This window comes from Lonchura striata, chromosome 15 (genome assembly GCF_050655825.1).
Source record: "Lonchura striata isolate lonStrDom1 chromosome 15, ASM5065582v1, whole genome shotgun sequence".
NCBI classification, from domain to species: domain Eukaryota; kingdom Metazoa; phylum Chordata; class Aves; order Passeriformes; family Estrildidae; genus Lonchura; species Lonchura striata.
The window spans coordinates 8,225,547-8,244,820 of record NC_140717.1 but is presented as its reverse complement, the minus strand read 5'-3'; the positions used below and the strand labels follow the sequence as shown (position 1 = coordinate 8,244,820).

The following is a 19,274-nucleotide window of genomic DNA, read 5'->3' as shown; positions in this document are numbered from 1 at the left end:
TAAGTGGCCATAGCAGGTCACTTAACACCTCCCCTAGGATTATGGAGGTTTACTTCTGCTCCCTGTCCCTGCCTTCCAGCTCTGGGGAGTGGGTACCTGGAGAACAAATATGAAGGGAACTGACACCATCCCTTACTGTGCTGTAAAATCTGGATGTTGAGGTGATCTAGCATAATTTACTATGACAGAACACTGAGTAATACTGAATGTTGATGAGTGTTGCTCATTAAGGATTTACAGTTTTCAGCTGGAATGCTGTCACAATTTTAATTACTTCATGAGGTTATGCTGAGGTTATGCAAAAAATGCCAATGCCTCTAACATGTATTATTAATTTATTTTTGAAACTGGTGCCTTCCTATTAAATGGGATTATAACTTCAGAATCTCCAGTTTTTAGGAGCTGGAATTAGATTTGAGAATAAATGTGGGCTGTGCTTTGGCTATGAGCATATCATGTGGCCTTTTTTTCCTCCCAGGTTGTGTGCTGTTAGGTGCTGTTGTGCTTTCATACTCTCCTGCACATACTTAGGCCATGATGAACTAAAGCTACATGATCTAAAGGTACTTCTAAGCATGTTTTCAGTATCACGGGTGAATCACCAAGCATTTTATCTTCTGTGGAATTGGACATGAAAATGGAATGTTCTTTTTCTTTAGCTTTTGCTTCTTCTGAAAGTTTTAATTTTAATTATTCTATAGGCTTTTAATTTGAAGAACAGTAAATAGAACAAGTTTTATTTAGAAACTAATAAACTGTGAAATGGATAACTGATGGTGACACATGAGTTTCACAAATAAGTTTTCTTCTTTGGAAAAGATTGGTGTTATAGTCTGCTTTCCTCCTACTGTGACTTTGTTATAAAGTACTGTATTTATTTATTCTGCTACACTGAATGCAGCAGTGGGTGGTATAATAATAAACTCAAAAATACATAATGGATGTCAGATTCACCAAGTGACACAAAGACCTGCTGGGAAATGAGTGGTTAGTGGAAACCTCAGAGATCAGAAGCTGAGGGAAATACCATTTACGTATGGCTTCTCTTCCCTGAGAGCAGAGCCCTTGTATGGAACTGGGGGTACCTCAAAGACAGGTTAAGAACAAGAAAATCTGTGAAGCCCGGGTCAGAACATCCTCAGGTGCAGTTCCTTGTGAGCTGCTCTGTCCCCAAGAGCTGTTCAGCAATCGGCCTTGGCCACTGCAAGCAGAGGCGGGGCAGGACGGCCCTGCTCCTTACAGGCTGGCAGATTTTCAGGAATTTGGTGACAGGTACACTGTACCTGCTCCAGTGAACTTCACCTGTGCACTTGGGAGGCATCCAAACTAGGGAAACTGCTTTTTAAGTACAGATGCTTACCTTAAGGACAATTTTTTCACATATCTGCTGAGGACTACATTATGATAACCATCATGTTACTGTTGTGTTGGAAGTATTAAGAGTGTTTTAAAGTTTATGTTACTGCAGTAAATACCAGTCTACAGCAATATTGATTGTGTTATGCTTCCTCTTGAGCATAAATATTAGATAGAGCTGTATGTGTGTGTTTGGTGGTGGGCGTGGTGTTCCTTCTCCTGTTTTGTTTCTGGTGCTTGTTTGCAGGCATTTGGTGAGCACTGGTGCTCAGCAGAATCTCCAGGAGTGAAGGACTTAGGGAGTTGGGCTTTTTGCTGGTAGGGACTGAGATCTGATCATACTCATGCAGTGTAGCATAGCTCAGGTTATATAGAAACAGTGATTTAAAAAAAAAATTTTTTTTGAATTTTAGTAAACTTGTTCCTAAGTGTGTTAAAATATGAAAGGATAGTGCAACATGTAAGTACAGGTCTTAAGTATGTAGGTTGAGTATTACAAAACGTAAGAAAGACCTGTTGGACAAGTTAAAATCTGAATAAGAAGAGTTACTGGTCTAAGCACTTGTAGTTAGAGTTTTTGTTACTGCTTAATCAGCTTTTGATGACTGTAATTGCCTCTTGAAATCTGAACAGAATATTCCTTTACAGGTTGGTTCATCTGGTTTGGAACAATGACTGACTTACACTGAGAAAGGAGGAAGTATTTTTGTCTTTTGTTTTCCTTTGGTCTGTAAATAAAAACGATGCCAGAGGATCTACCATGTCCAATCTTGAGAAATGTGATCAAAATAAGCAAAAAGTAAGTTTGATGTACACAAAAACCTGCCATGGTTCATTAAAAGCTTATGTGTAAAACCAAACCATGTACTTCAAGCTTATCTCTTCCAGTACAAAAATTTCAGAGTAAGAGCTTGTCATTGAAATAACATTAAATGCTGGGTGTACATTTAATCAAGTCTCAATTTCCATACAAATGAAGCTCAGCAGACAAGAACAATTAGTGTAGCAAATAAAAAAATTACATTTCTTTGTGTTAAAAACTGAAATAGATTAAAATCTATACTTGCTGTGTAAACATTAACCTAGTGCATCTGTAGTCTTAGCTACTAAAATACTATCTTAATGTATCAGGCTTTGCTAATTGGTGAATCCTTTAAGAAAAAAAAGTTCAGCAATTGCAGCCAGAAGAACCCAAACTTTCATAATCAGTGATTGCAGTCACTGAGTTTAATTTCTGTATCAAAACACTTCGCTGAATTGAGAGTTATGTTTTGGAGTCTTTAGTTTCAGCCTCTGGTTCCTCAACTGTACCTCTGAATTTGTGAATTGCTGTGATATCAAGGTTTTTGTACTGCTGGAGAGTTTATATTTTAGAGCTAGGAACGTAGGTGGGGGGAATGTTCTGGCATACGTTTGTACTTTAGGATCTATTGCTCCTTTTTCCACAGGCTTCTGTAGTGTTAATCTTTGGTGTCTTGAAAATATAAGGTTGAAATTTGGATTTTGAGGACTTGAATGTATTCACCTAATACTTTTCAGTAGATGTTTATTACATGTGCCTGAGATAGGGCTTTGTCATTTTTATTGGATATAACATTTCTTCCAGCTGAATTTCTTCTGTATCTCTGTTTTCAATTGAAGCAGGATAGATAATCCTGCTAAAACAGTATCAAAGTTTTCTCATTTACCCAGCAGCTTATCTTTGCAGGAAATGTTTACAGCTGCTGGCTTTTGCTCATTGCCATGAGCTGTTTCCACCCCTGCTCCTGCTGTCACCCCTGTGGTGTGTGACCTGGGACCAACCTTTCGTGCCTCAGAGCTGGACCCTGATCCTCACTCCAGGCTTTTCTGATGCCATGGAGATGAAGGTCCCAACTGTTTAAATGTTTGCTGTTAGAACAAATATTTAAAGCAATAGACATATTAGTTGTTGTTCTGTCTTCGGTGGCAGACAACTATTATGATGCCCCAATTCCACATTAATGGATACTGGATTTGTACAGCTATATTTCTGCTGAATTTGCTGGAGCATGCAATCTTTCTGGTTGGAAGGGGACAAACCAGAGCTGGTCTGGCTTAATGTGGACAGACAGTAGCTACATTGATCTAAAGCTTGCTGTTTCAAACCCAACTGATCACATTCATTTAGGAAACTGAACGAGCAAGTTGATCTTGTTTTGAATCAACACTTTGTCTCACGTGTCTGTTACAGCCTTGCTTTGGCATTGGAAGCTCTAAAATGAGATGTACTGTGTTGAAAAAGTAGTTTCACATACTGGATATAGATTCTCTCTACCTTTCTTAAAAATAAAACAATTGTTTTGAGTAACCATGAGTAACCTCATGTTTTGCATAAAAAGAGGGTTTAATAAAAAATTAGTTGCAGTTTAGATGCGAGCAGGGGGTGTTTTAGTCCAAATGAACCTCAAAAGTCTTTAAAAATGATGCAGAAAATACAGGTTCCAGGAAGTGTAATGCTCAGGCAGCTCAGTGACCAGTGTGCATCTGCTGCAGGAAGGATGCACTGCAGCTTCTCAGTGCTTGAGCTCCAGGAGGAAAATGTTCTTGATGACACCGAGGGAGTACATGGGGTTGTTAAACTTGAAAGGGCTTCCTGGATCATTCTATAGTGGCCAAAATCTGTTTTGTGAAACACATGAAGCTGGCTGGAAATAAGAGGGAGCATGTTTGAGTTTGTGTTTTGTTCATCAATCATGAAGTCCTTCCTGTGGATAATGTTCCTTGTAAATGGGTTTCTTTTTTGAGTACTTTGCAGAAAATCGGGAAATTATCTGCTGTAAAGAAAATTCAACAAGCTGGTTGACCCCTGTGTTGAAATACACAATGAGTTCTGTGAAACACCTAGCATTCAACATGCAGTGGGCAGAATCTTCAGAACAAAAGCTCTCTGTGAGCATGTAAGCAACCACCTTGAAAGATTAGGTTTTTCCCATATGAAACCTCAGTTTTTCTGTTAGCTAAAAATCTTGTTTTGCTGCTAGCTAGCTTAGAAAAATGTGTGACAGTTAAAGCAGATGAAGGCCTCTTGTTTGTATGGCAGTGTTTAAATTGATTTATAATCTTGTCATTTCCGGTTTGATGAACTAAATTTCAAACTGTTTTGTAAGTTTTCTTTTAAATTCCAAATTACAAGTCCACAACTAACCTTGGTAAGACTTCTTTCAGATGAGTGACTTGTGGATGGGTAATATTTTCTAATAACATGTTTAAGCAAGTTGGTATTGGTGTTTTTTTTTTGGCCTTTACTTGACAGTAAGTTTTATCTTTGGTTATATATTTAGCTTGTAGAATCAGAATGCTCTGAATCTGATTTCAGTTTTTCTGCTCTTTTTATATCAAGTTAAGGAATTTCTTGTTTTCTCTATCTAGTTTATAGTAGAGAAACAGGTGAAGTGTTACCAGAGAACACACTGTTGTTACTTAATATTTCTGATAGACATTTGTTCAGGTGCAGGCGTGCTGGTGAAAGAGGTGGTTGCTTGGGGTCTAGGGAGTAAACACAGTGTTATCATGAAAGCATAGAACTAGCAGTCAGGACAGCTGGCTTCCTGCAGCTTCTCTTGTCTGTAGCCTTTGACAACTCTTGAATGGTTCTGTACTTCATTGTAACCGTGGCATGAGGATGCACTGGTTGGTAAGATTGTTGAGGGTTAATGTTGTAGAAGTGCTCTGAGATAGTGAAATGAAGAGATTATCATGACACCTCACTGCTTCAAGTGTTCTCATGTTCTCACCCTGCTTGAACTTTGTGATGTTTTGTAAGTTTATACTCTGTATAGTGCAAAAACTACAGTTGCTGCTATTTTTAGTGTTTTAGTTGTCTCCTTTCTTCCCAGCAAATGCCAGATAAATTTAATTGCTCTGCAATAAGATTTCAGTATGCTAAGTTTTATCTTGTAGCATAGCAAAGACTGCATCTGATGCTGAAAAGAAAAGCCTTTTATGTTAGAATTGCACATGTGAATCATTAACTGCTGATGTCACTTATCACATACGTGAATGCTGGGGGAGGTTGCATATCCACATTTTCACTTCAAGGCAATTGTGTATGCCCTTGACTTAATGTTGTCTTGTGCTTCTGCTCCAACAGCTGCTTGCTCTTAGCTGAACTTGTGCCATTACATATTTACAAATGATTTTGAAAATATGAAATGTTTCTGCATTTAAGAGCTGGTAGAAAGTATGGTTTTAGTGCTGTGTGGAGGTGATAGTTTAAGGCACATTCTTTATCCTTTTTTGCTGTGAGTTACTATCAACAGCTGTGCACTGTGAGAGATACCTGGCTTTAAGGACAGAAATGTTCTGATATTTTTGAAATCTTTGCTATTCTTCAAAAGAACTGAAAATATATGGGTGAAGAAAGTTTTTATTTACCATACTCCTAGAAAGTACAAAGTCTGACCATGTGTTAAGTGATTACTTGCATTCCAGGAAAGATGGATGGTCACATAATGTACTATTCAGTAGTGCTCATACATCTTCCTGACACTTGTCCTGCTGCTGGCAGTGTGACTTGCCTTTTCTGTGGTGGAGATGGGCTTGAGATGTTTTCATTTACCTGCTGTTTTAACTTAAAAATAGGCTACTGACATGAAATGTTTCACAGAGTTCTGGAGACCAGCACATGCCCTGTGCATCCTTGCCTCTCCCAGATATCTCCATTCTTGGGCTATGTATCTTACAGCTTTGTTATAGACTTCCATCTATTTTTGTCTGTATGTTACTGCTGATGGCTATGGGTTGGAATGGCTTAGGAGGGCTTATTGACAAAGATTTTAATTTCACTGTATTTCTTTGTGTCACATTTCCTCCCTCCACAGCAGAATTGCATAGCAGTTCATGTTCCTTGGTCTGAAATAATTACTGCATCTGACAGCATGATCTCCGTTGGGAACAATGGTACAGCTGGTCTGAAAGGTGTTTTAATAGAAATGTTTTGTACTCTTCCATGTATCCACATTCTTCAGAGAGGAGTGTCTCTAACACAGGAAGTAATGACATTACAGCATGTAGCTGGCATTTTTTTAATGCCCATTATGCTGCGATGGAGTCATCATTTTATCTAACCAGTCATATGTAATTGTACATAAAATGGTAATAGCATGTATGAAACTGCAGACAGAAGTATTCTTGACTGTTTTTCCCTTGTGCAGGTTGGCATTCCTGGTGGATGCTGCCTGTGAAGCCAGAAAGCTGCAGGATAACTTTGTTCACAGGGTGTGTGTGTGAATTCCATTGAAAATAAGCAGTAAAAGAGAAAATCAAGTTTATTTTCAAGTATTGAATTTTGCCATAACTATGGGTGGATGCAGTGCAAACCTGGAGCTGGGCTGAGAAAAGTCTTTGATGTGTTAAGAGATCTAGCACAAGCCCCATTGTAAATTCTGTAGTTGGAATTGTACTAGCAAGACTTTCTAAGGAGCCTCCCACTGTGTCCTGACCTTGTGCAAAAAAGGGGAAAGAAGCTGCAATCATTTACCAAATGGTGCTCTTCTTTGGACTTGAAATCTGAATGCTTTCAATTTGAGGTTTTGTATTTGTTTGATTTGGTGGTTTGTGTGTTGTTGGGTTTTTTCCTCTAAGTTAGAAGGAGATTTAATTAACTCAAAGAGGTTAGATTTGAAATTATTTAGCTTAAAGATAGATTGTAAAATTTCTCTCTTGCTATACCATCCCCATTTTATTCCCCTTTCACTCTTCAGGCTTAAATAAATTAATTCTTTTTTTTTTTTTTTCTGAGGGGGAAGTCATTATGACTGGTAATTTTATTTTATTTTTTTTCCAATTTCCCCTGTGCTCATTCTCTGTTAGCTGTTTGGGCTGAGTAAAACTCTAAATGGGTGAGAACACTGTCGTGCTGTCAGGTCTGTTGTTGCAGTCAGTAGTCTGGCAGGTCCGTGTGAGTTCTTAGCATCTTGTGACCTGAATGTTTGCTCTGAGTAGGTGGTTGCTAAGAGGATGTGCCTGCTTTTATTTTTCTAGAAGAGCAGGTCTGTGCTTTACAGAGGAACCAGTAGTAGGACTGGATTTTAGTCTAACATTGAATTAGAAGCTGTTAGCCACATGTTATACCAATTACCAGGTATACCAGCTTTTATTGAGAGTGCCTGGTGACTGGGTTTATTACGCCCAGTCATGTTGTTTGAACACTTAAATGTGACCTCTCTCTTGATTCAGCTTAGGCATGTGTTTCAAGAAGTAACAACTGCAATTACAGTCTGCTCTTACATTTTACACTGTGGATGAGAGAATGCATACCTATATTTTAAATTCTCTTTTAATGATTTCCTTCTGCAAGACAGTTGCCTACTGGATCCATCCATCAGTAGGTTATATATATAAACATTTTTTTCCTGTTTAAAAAGGTGCCAATTCTCTAGACATAAATTACATGGGATTAATGCAGCTCACTGAGAGGACAATGTGCTAAATTGCTCAAAAACAATGGTTGAAAAATGGACAGCCATTGTCTAGAAGAAAGATGGGACAATGATGGTTAGGTGCAAAAGCGAGCCTGTGGATTGTGTTGGCACTGGCACACTGGATGTGAACAAGCTTAGAATTGCTCACTTTTGTAGACAGACCTTTTTATTCCCTGCAAAATGTTTTGAGGGACTTAAAATGAAGCCGTGTTATTAGGTTCTGGCATTTGATAGATGGAATTGAAAAAAAAAAAGGTTTTTAAAAAGTTGTACTTTTTGTAATGCTAATTAGGTGCGACAGTGTAGTGATGGCAAGTAGGCAGTGAACTCACAGAAGCAGGAGCAACATGTTTGCAGATAGTGACAGTTTCTAGTAAAGGATATGTTCACATGGAGAAAGTGTACAAAGGATCTGAAGCTAGAAAGTGAAAACAGGTTCATGGATATAGATATTGTTTTACAAGTAGTTCTGTGAAATGTCTGTAAATCACATTGGGCATTTGTGCAAGTCTAATGGGTTCTGGCATACACGGTGATTAGAATGGAAATAGGATTCTGAGGCTGTTGCATAATGCAGCACGTACCTATCGAAGCGTATTTTTGTTGAAATTCAGCTCTGGAAAAATTGAACAAGCACTCCTCAGTGCCCCACAAGAAGTAAATGGGTCATGCTGTGGTAATAGCTGCTCACAGGCTATCTTTATCAGGAAGGTTTTACCACAGATGTCTTGAGAGAGTTATTTCCCATACCCTCCTGTCTGTTAAAGCCACAAACATGCAGTTTAGGACATGAAGTGATCTGAACTGAAGGAGTTTTTAACAGGCTGAGTTAACCAAAGATATTGTCCATTACGCTTCAGTGATCCATTACATGACAGATGATTAATACATGTATAAATTTTCAAGAATAAATAACATTTCAAAGAAAGCACCATTTTTTTTCTTCTTTGCCAGAGCTCCGCTGCACCCCAGGGCAGTTTGCGTGTCGGAGTGGAACCATTCAGTGCATCCCTTCAAACTGGCAGTGTGATGGATGGCCCACCTGCGAGGATGACAGCGATGAAGTCGACTGTCCAGGTAAGTAAATCTAAGAGAGTGCTCAGCCCAATAGCAGCTTACTTTGCAGCAGTACTTTAACTCTTTCAGGCTGTTTAAAAATTTTAAAATAATATCAAATACAATATTTTATTATTATATAATATTATGTATAATATATTACAATATAATATATCATATTATCAATATTATACATTAAAGATAATATTTTATTTATTTTTAAATTGGTGATTGTTTGGTAGAACTGTACACATTATTAACAAAGGCTGGGTTGGCTTTCTCTTCATTTTTTCTTCACAAACAGTTTTTTGCTTGTCTGAATAATCCTTCCACTCTTATGGTCAGAGCAGGTAACCTGAAGATGAGGAGAGTTTGTGGTCTAAAAAGAGACTTTCCTGACAAGGAAAAAATGTTGCAGTTAAACTGAAATGACACATAAGCCTGTGGTTAAATTTGGAATTACTGATTTGGTAGTATATCACTCAGACGGTGCTGGGTGACATTGCTGGACTCGGGTAGAGAGCTTGTTTTATTGCTTCCTGTTCTGATTACACTTCTTTTGCTTAAGTGGAGAACTTTGTTCTGCCAGACAAGCTGGTGTATTTGCACTTCGTAAGCTCCTATGACCATATGCTTTGAGGAGCCTGTCATCAGCAGTGGATCTCTGCTAAAGCTACTGGATACTGAGCTGTGCTTAAAAACAAGCAAAGAAATAGTGATTGTACAATCACAATGTACAACTGTGAAATTGTACAATCACAGTTTTTTACATTTTCAGTTGTTCTTGAAAAACAGGCTAGTGCAGCTCCTTCTGTGTGTCTTAAAAGTGAACTGACCTGTAATTTTTTTTCTGTTAAGAACAGTGAGACAAGTATCTGAAAGCATGAATTCAGCTGTGGCACAATTCAAAACTTTTTGTCTTTACAGTGTGACTAAATTACATTCAAAAACTGTTTTAAGAAGTTTTTTTCCAGTGTACTACTTAATTTTCTTGGCAGAGAATCACATGAACTCCGTGGCATTGCCATAACAGCATTCATCATTCTGAGTTCTCAGCTATTTTAGAAAGGTGCTACAAAATAGTAATATTGATGTTTTACAGCAACAAATTCTTTTAAATTTTCATATTATCTAAAGCAATTACAGAAATAAATCTAACATTCAAACTTTGAAACTGTGCTAGAGTTAGCCCATCTCCCCAGTGTGTACTGTGGACAAATAATTAAAAGAATGTCAGTGCTCTTTTAAGAAAACTTTTTGTTGGTTTGTATATGTGAATGTGCAGTAAAGGGGAAAAACAGTTGGTAGTTTCTTCTGACACTGAAAATTAAGCTGTGCCATTGATAGTCTATTTGAGGATATTCTTTACAATGTGGATGTACTAAAGAAAATTGCTTTTATAGCTGTGCTATTATTCTTCCTTTTTAGCTAACTTTGGCCAAATGTTAAAAAGCTATGGACCTCATAAAATTCTAGAGTATGATGGAATTCAGTGGCTAGGGGAGGGCAGAGTCATGTTAGTGCTTGGATTTACTCAGAAAGCACTGACAACTTTGCTTGTGGGAACATTTGAACTTCCACATTAATACAAAACTATTTTTATCTTCTCCTGTTCCTGATGTGTTAGTCAGCAACTTAAGTTATTGCCTGGAGTATGCACCAGGATGGTGTTGACTAAGGACTGGAGTTTCAAAGAATGTTTGGTATATGGATAGGAGGAGGGTTTTATGGGAGTAACATTTCTCAATACACAGGTTCTGGTGTTGTGTTTGGGGTGTGGGTCTCACTGGACTGTCTAGCCTGACATGATGAGAAGAACTTGAAGGTTAAAGAAATGAAATGTGGGAGAGACTTGATTCATTTCACCATCATGTCTGTGTGCAGGAAGAGAAGAATAATGCCTGTAAATACCAGAAGGGAAAATGCTGGACAGCAGAGAGAGGAAAGTATTCCACTTGATGAGAGGAATAATTAGATAAGTAATTGGTGAAAAGGCTGTACTCAGTAAAACAGCCAGAAAGCAAGTGTGGTGTTTATGAAAGAACTGAGATATTTGCACAGTAATGTGAGGAGTGCAGCCAGTAAACCAGAGGAACAAGAACTACTCATGTAGGAGGTAAAAACTATTATACCTGTAGCAATAAACTTGGTGGGACTGCATCATGACCTGCAGTGGGTATTGAGGGGCAGGTGTTATTCACAGCTGTCAAGAATAAGAGGTTGGTGTGCATGGGAGTGTTGTGCTGGAGCATAAGGAGGAGTAGCATCAATGCAAGTAAACCTGAGGGCAGAAGCAGTTTGGAAGAGCACAGTGTGCTTGTGTTGAGGAAAGCAGTACAGACGTGACGAGTCACAGGAGAAGACTGTCTTGGGACATTGATTGGGGAGCTAATGTTACTAATAATAGTAACATAGTCATGCTCAGGAGTGGCAACTTTCTTCTTTGGCCACTGAATTAACAAGAAATGATACAGCTTTAAATTTAGAAAATACCTTTGGATTAGATGAGCAATTGTGTGATGATTCAGCTAAATGTAAATACTTTAATTAAAAAGTTCTTCCCTTCAATAAAGTCAGTCTGAAGACTAAAAGAGGTAGTTAGTGAAGCCACCTGGACTTGTGAAACTTGGAGAATTATAACATCTTTAAATTAAAAGGCATGAAAACTCTCTGAAGCATGAAAAGAAAGCATGCAAGAAAGGGCCCTGAATCTGGTTGGGAAACTTGTTAATCTTCAGCCCTTGAGCCACTAATGGCACACTCCAACATGAGCAACTCAGAACAGATCAATGACAGTGAATTAGGGTTTTGTGTTAAAAGTGTGTTTCAATGACTCCTTAGTCATGTTGGTATTTTGGAAGGTTTATTACAAAGCCCTTGTAAGTTGTTTGCAACTGTTGGTTCACCTTTTTTAGGCCTAATTTCATTTGTGTTAGTAACAAAGGTGCTATTAAAAGAAAAGGATCCATAATTAATAAATTAGTTTTGTAATCATGTATTGGATGAAGTGCAAGGAACATTCCAAATTGTAGAGACTTTTTGTTTGAATTTCTTATGGCATTTTTTTCAGACCACAATTAAGATACTTAATTCATTGGCAATCTGAATAAGTGTATAATGCCTATTTTTTGCTGTATTTCTCTGAAGATTGTCATTACTGCTGTTTTTATTCTTATCACAATGACCATTTTATTTTAAAACATGGAATTCCTTTCAGTCCCAAATTTTCCATGTGCAAAGTATTGTTCCCCCCTGCCCTTCCCACTAGGCACCCATGTGTCAGAGGAATCTGCAGCAGTGATTACCCTCAATTCATCTCTCTGACAGACTAAAACCAGTGTCTGCCTACTCTTGTGAGCGATACCAAAATTTCTGGGAGGGTTTATTTTGTAGTATGTGCCTGTGACCCGCTTCTACTTAAGCAGTGGAGCTTCAAGAAATTTGTGTCAACAATAATTGATCTAAAAATAGTTTATCTCAAAGTGGTGTATTTTATGAAATTGTAGAAACAGGCATTAATATCTTAAACAAGGACTTTTAGAAATGGGAATTTATTCTTTCTAATCACTTTCTCTCATGTTTCTACACAAGCAATCGAAGTAGAAACATGACTTTTTCACCTTTATGAAAGTTCTGTATTTAAACCCATAAGAGGGAAGGGATCTGCAGTTTACCTTTTACTGCTTATTGGATTTCCAGCTTTGCTTCTACCAGAATATCAGATCAGCTTCTGCAGATATCCTGCCTTCTTTGCAGGCCTTCTGGTGTAACTCATTTTCAGGAGGCCAAGCAGAGCAGGGTTTAGTATAGCTCTGGCTATGTTTTCCTCCCAAACTGCAGGCTTGATGTTTTTTTCTGTTGTCTGTGAATGAAAATGGATGTCTTAAATTCGAGTGCCCTTCATAAATCCTATCCATATCAGTTTTACATCTTTCCCTTCTGATGAAGCAGCAGCTGCAGCAACCTGTTTTGAAGTGATCAAAAACAGCTTTGTGTTTTATTTCACCAAGGATGTTTTGTATGGTTGAAGTGACTCTTGACATTTGTGCACTTTTTACTGAATCTTCTTTTTAAAAGCTAGGTATTAATGATAAAAACCTCTGAGCATTTCCACACCTTTCCTGGGCCCTTGGTGAACTCGTATTTTTTTTTACCCTACCTCTTAGTGTTTAAATTATAAGCTGTTTTCTGCCAGTCCATTACCTTGAATAACACTCAGCACAGCAGGATGCTGTTCTTGCTTGGCATTGATGTCCTTGCACAACACAGTTGATAACACACAGCATGGAGCTGCTTGATCTGAGAAGAATCACTCCCCTCTAGGAGCTTCTGAACTATATTTCCAGATATTGAGGCACAAAACTGGACTTAATCTTGAAGTTCTCTCACCTCTCAAACTACCAGATGGAATTAGAAGCTTTCTAAGCTTTCAATAGGTAATATGCTGGACGGAAAATTTGAAGCTTCAGGGACAAGGCAGGTTTTATGTAAATTTTGAGACTCTATGTGTTTAAACAGGAGCAACTCAAATCATGGAACTAATATGATATGGCAAGACCTGGTTGCTTCTCAGGCAGTTTAATTTTGACATCATTTGACATAGTACAACCATCCTTATGAAGGGTTTTGCTTGAGTGACTTGACATCTGTGACACAGTTTTCCAAAAGGTAGAAGGAGCCATCAGCATGGCAGACTTCCATTCTGAATTGGTAACTTCAAGTTTTAAACAACTGAAAATAGCCATAGAATTACCACAGTTAGACAACTTTCTCTTGATGGATAGCCCTATACTCAGACTATAATTGTGCTGCAGCGAATTAGATAGCAGCTGTAAATTGGAAGGAGCTGGGTGAATACTAATCGTGACTTGATCCTTTGGGAAACACATTGGAGGATGCTTGTGTTCACTACTCTTAATATTCAAAGGGTGAAAAAAAATAGTGCCCATGAGGTTTTCCTTGAACCCATTTTTTCATTTTCTGCACCAAATTTCTAGCCAGCAAATTACATTTCTGGAGTAATTGTATAAAGTCAAAGAAACAGATCTATATCTGGCTTGGCTAGTAAAAATACCACTGTTGTTGTTATTGCCTGTGGTTGTAGTATTTAGAAGAATAAAGATCTTGGAAAATAACTGATCTTCCAAAATTTCATCGCTTTCAGGATATGAAGTGTGCATGTAAGCACTGAAAAGTATGGCTTTTCCTTTGTGAAGCATTGAGACAGGGTTAGGTTCTGATCTTCTGAGTTAAGTTGTTATCTAAAGATGAGTCCATGGCACTCTAATTTATTTTTAAAGATAAAATTATTTGTAAAAAGGAACTGCAAACAGCATGTAAAATTCTTCTGCAGAGTATTGCAAAAATGGAATAGAAATCCAGTCCAATTACACCTTTGCCACCAGAATCTGCAACAGCTTTTCATGGCAGTCAAATGCCATGTTAGCATCTCTATTGCCCTGGAAAAAGTTGTCTTTGTGTCTTTTCTTAGGAGACAGATATTCAGGTCAAAGAGAAGCAATTTAATATTTGAAGAGCACAGTTTATTAAGCAGCTGTCAGCATTGGGCTTGAAGAAGTGACTTGTGGTGGCTGCTTTGTGGCACTTCAGTCCTGGTTTCAGCAGTGAATCTGCTGACAAGGGCAGATGCTGAGGAAGGAGTGAGTTCCGCTTCCTGGGTGCAGACTGGTGGAACTCTCTTTGTGTGGAATCTGTGTAGCTATTTTTCAAAGCATCTGGCATAAATTCTGTTAATTCAGGAGGTTAGCATGTGTAACCCTTCCTTAACCTTGCATGTTAAAACCTGTGAACTTTTGTTTTATTCCTGGGGGAGATAAATTGTTAAGTCCTCGTGGGCGTTCTGTTTAGCTGCAGAGGGTCAGCCATATGGTGCTGCATCTGCTCTCACTTCTGAGAGGCAACTGATTCTTCATGTGTTTGGTTCTAACTGTTTTTTTGGGTTTAGCTATTACCATTTAATGCCATGGGAAAATAGAGCTCCCCATGCTGAGCTCAGTAGAATTTGATAAAGCATTCTACATTAGTTAGTGTTATTTTTAAAGTCTTGCTATAATTGATATGCTTTTTCAGTGTCTCAGTATCACTTTGAAAATCATAGTGTAAATAGTGCTACTGAACCATTAGGTTTAAAAACAGATTCTAAAAGTAAAAATAGATTAGCCTTTAAAGTAATAAAAAATCAGTAATCTTCACTGTCAAATAATTTTACCATTTTGTGTCCTTTGAAATGTGGGCTGTCTGAGTTTCTTGGCACTGACTCCTTGCCTGTGATAGATAGTGTATTCTAATACTGAACACCAGAATTTCTGCTTTATTCCTGTAAGGCCATGTGAATATATTATGCACAGCCATTCCTTAATGGGTGATCTCTGTAGACATGTAATTCCTCGGATAACATGATAATTAAATAGCCCTTGCTTATCCCATTAACCCAGGGCAAACTCAGTATGCTAGAGACAGATGAATGCAAAGTGACTCTGCTCTTCCTGGGCTCGAGCTAGGGATTTGTTTTGCTCATCAGTGCCTACATTTTTTCTAAGGAGTGCACTGTTTGATGTTGGGTCTTGTGGAGGTCTTTCCCCCAGGTAATGCACTGATCAGCCTGCAGCCTACCATGAAATTGCTGTGGACCTCTTGCTTTCCAAAGACAGTCTGAAAAGAGAAAGTTTTATTGACGTGGTTTCATATGTATTTCAAACAGATGTAGTTAAACCTGTTACAGAAGACTATAGCTTCTCTTTATTTGGGATCATGACTTTGTTTGTTTGGTTTAGCGAGGCTAAATGGAGCTAATCAGCTTTAAAGGAAAATAAGCAGATTTTTTATATAGAAGTGAATGTCTACATAGCTCTGTGCTGCTTAAACCCTATTACCTTCAATAACATCTAGTAGTACTGAGTAACATACAAGCAGATATTTATAATGCTTATATTATAAGCATGGTTTTAATTTTTCTTTTTTTAAGGTTAATCTCTTGTTTCCACATTAATCATTCTTGGTGCCCACCTCTGTCGTTCCCTAAGGCTTCTCCCCACCACCATACCAGCCTTCCTGCTTAGGAGCTTGCTAGTTGTGCTGGCTATGGCCCCCCCTGCCTCCACCTGAGCTGGGTGTTCCTTACTTACACCTGGTAGGCACATGGAGCCCTCCAGCCCCCTTTCTTGAACAACTTCTTACACTGTGTTCTTCCTAAGTTACTGAATCTAGTGGTCATGTACACCTGTTAACCCTGACACTGAAATGAGGGGGTGTGTGGGTTTATTTCAGACATCATCGCTGAAGTTTTCTTTTAGAAGCTTGAGAGTGAATAAAAAAGCCTCGTTCTCCTGGCTGAAGATCAGTCTCCTTTCCTGGTTTTAATTACATCCTACATTGCAGAGCATGTGTTGGAAAATGTATTGGAGGAGTTGTCTTATGTCCTTGAACACACAGCTGAGGAACAAAGCAGCTGGGGAGTGGGTAGTTCTGTAAACAGGAACAGATACAATGCGCTGGGGATGATGCATTTGCTGCAGCAGTTGAAATGATGAGCAGTAAGTCCTGTGTACAATTGCAGGGTGCTGAGAATCTGCCAAAATATTTCGTTTACACTACACGACTCATGTAATGGGTTGTTGGTTCTTTTCAATTGAAGGTATTTCAGTTACCTACTGAGTAAAATGGCCAAGCTGTTACTGCAGGGACCTGCCATCTTTGCTTACCTGAGTCATGCATCACATGTGTCTTGAATTAAAACCCAGAGAAAGTTTAATAAAATGAATCTGCCTTTGCTTGCATCTTTCACCAGTACTAACTATTTCTCCTGGTCCCCAGTCTTGACAGGGGACCAGCGAACTTACCATGGGAAGGAGAATGTGGACTCGAGGCACAGTCGAGGGAGAGGAGGAGAGACCACCCGCTTCCACACCGTCAACGTGGCACAGCCTGTCCGCTTCAGCAGTAAGTTGCAGACTGGGAAATCTGGGCCATCTTTCTGCTAATTAATTTACAAATTTAGGCTATTTGTAAATTAAAAAGTAATAGTGTTTTCTCTTTCATAGCTTTCTGACCAAACTTTGAATGCTATTTCAGGTGTTTGTGCATTTCTTTTATATATGTTTTGCATGGTTTATATAGCACACCAGTACATGCAAAGAATGCTGTGACACTAATAATTCTCTTTTTGGGAAACCAGAGTTGCAAGTTTCTGTTATAGTTCATCGCAGAGTTGTAACAGAATAAGAAAGGATACAAACCACAAAAGAAAAAAACAGAATAAAGAGGCTTGAGAACAGAACTGTGAATTGCAATGAACAGAACAGTTTCACAGTTTCTGAATTTTAAGTTTCTTAGGCAATGGAAAATTAATAGTGCAGATACAGGTTTAAATGCCATCCTTCTGTCTTGTGATTCTCTCTATTAGTTACCCATCACCTCCAAGAATGTTGGTCAAAAGCCTGTGGGCCTGTTTCACCCAGAAATGTCTCAAAGCTTTTGTTTCAGGTTCCTTTAGTTGAGTTAATTGAGAGAAAGCAGAGACAGCAGTTCACACCATCACATTCTTACTTCCTAAAGACCTGCCTTACAGTGGTGGTTTTTCCAAAGCAAGCAAGAATTTACCCAGAACTTCTGTCATCTTCAATGATTCACTCTGGGGGCAGGATTATATGAATACTATTGAGACTGTAAAAGTAGGTGGAAACTTCACAGCAAGTTGAATGTATTGCTAATCACCTAATAGAAAGACACAGTCATTAAATTGGCCACCTCCGGGATTTTTGTGCTGCTTGTTTTTGCTTGGATTGATCAAATTTATTTGTTTTATTAAGATGTGCAGGGAAATGTCTTCCACAGTTGATGGTCAGTCTTAAAGATTTTAAAGGCTGTGACAATGTGATGGGACTTTACTAGGACCTTAATCTTTTTAAAAACATTTTAAAAAAATCAACATTTATCAGAAACTGTAGTAAAGTAACCTTTCAGGGATCTGTAATGTGTGCACCTCCTCCTGCAGAGGTGAAGTGTACACACTATTGTGTGTATGTATCCCAGTGATACTTGATTAGGATGCATTATCTTAAAGATCCTAATTTGGGGGGAATGGTTTCCCTTCTATTCTTCATGTTTCCTAGGAAAGTGCCCAACAGGATGGCACCACTATGAGGGCACAGCCAGCTGCTACCGGGTGTATTTAAATGGGGAGAACTACTGGGACGCTGTGCAGACATGTCAGCGGGTGAACGGGTCCCTCGCCACCTTCACTGCAGACCAAGAGCTGAGGTTCATCCTGGCACAGGAGTGGGACTTGGAAGAAAAAACATTCGTAAGGAAGGACCAGCGTAGGTGAGTAGGAAGAAAAGGACGGAGATCTCATGTTACAGAGAATGGTTTCTGTGTGGTACAACTGCTGGTGGTTCAGTTTGTGTAGAAAATCTAATGGTAAAATTTACATCAGGTGAGTAAGCCAGTATGAATGTGCTGGCTGGCTGTTTGGCAATGCCTCATCTGGAGTTTTTTAAAATTAATATTAACAGATAATTCAATTCAACAGAGTCTTCTTATCAGCAGAGTCTTCTTATCTTCAGGCTGTCTTAGCAAGGTACAGGTATTCTTGAGCTGCATCAGGGAGGGTGGATTTAACAATGACTGCTGCTGCACTGCCTTGTATAGAAATAGTTATTTAACTTTTTCAACAAGATTTTGATTTCCGTGAAGTACCTGTAGCTCTAACAAAGAGCAACTTTGAGATAGGAACGAAGTAAAAAGGCATTTTGAGTTGCAACTACTGTGTTTGAGTGGTTTTAGATATTTCATTCTGTTAGTTCACAACAAACAATTCCTTATTTTTCTGTGTATGGGTTTTTTTGTTACTCATGCGCTGCTGTGACAGATCACCAGGAGTGTCTGAGTAAGTGTGTGTTTCTGTCTCTGGAGAGTTAAATCGTTTGATCCAGAGCAGTTTGACCTAAGTTGTTCAGAAATGCTCGGCTTCTGGATGCTGCTGTGTGATTTTTGGGTTTGAGATACTGAAGTGCTGCCATGACAACAGAATAAGGTGCTGCTTATGAGTAGAAATAAAGGACACAATCAGTTATAACTTGTAAACTAGAAAACGACTAAGTATTTTATCAGGTATTTTCCTCTGTTCCTCACCTGTAGTCTCTTGACATTGCTAGTGTATGGGCCAGAAAGATAAGGAAAAAGGTCACCAGAATATTTTGAAAATCGGCTTTTACATATGAAGGCATCAGGAGGTTCTGTGTAATTTAATTTGTTGCTGTGTTTTTGGCCTGTGTCTTTAGAATGTAATTTAATTTGTTTTGCAGGTTCTGGGTGGGATATCAGTATGTGATCACCAACCGAAATCACTCTCTGGAAGGTCACTGGGAAGTAGCTTATAAAGGTGGGTCTTTCAAATTG

At 38.5% G+C, this 19,274-nt stretch overlaps 1 protein-coding gene across 3 annotated transcripts in view; it reads left to right on the top strand.

Moving 5' to 3' along the window:
* The window catches only part of DGCR2 (DiGeorge syndrome critical region gene 2), a 44,939-nt gene that overhangs the window by 11,290 nt on the left and 14,375 nt on the right, over positions 1-19,274 (top strand). The window contains exons 1-5 of one of the 3 annotated variants that reach the window (XM_085593091.1): positions 2,180-6,294; positions 8,754-8,876; positions 16,689-16,816; positions 17,980-18,197; positions 19,181-19,257. In XM_085593091.1, the coding sequence (XP_085449217.1) occupies positions 6,255-6,294; positions 8,754-8,876; positions 16,689-16,816; positions 17,980-18,197; positions 19,181-19,257 (586 nt within the window). In that variant the 5' untranslated portion in view covers positions 2,180-6,254. Of the gene's footprint in view, positions 1-2,179; positions 6,295-8,753; positions 8,877-16,688; positions 16,817-17,979; positions 18,198-19,180; positions 19,258-19,274 lie in introns of those variants that run through there. The other 2 variants (XM_077787160.2, XM_021549898.4) reach the window with 2 other exon arrangements.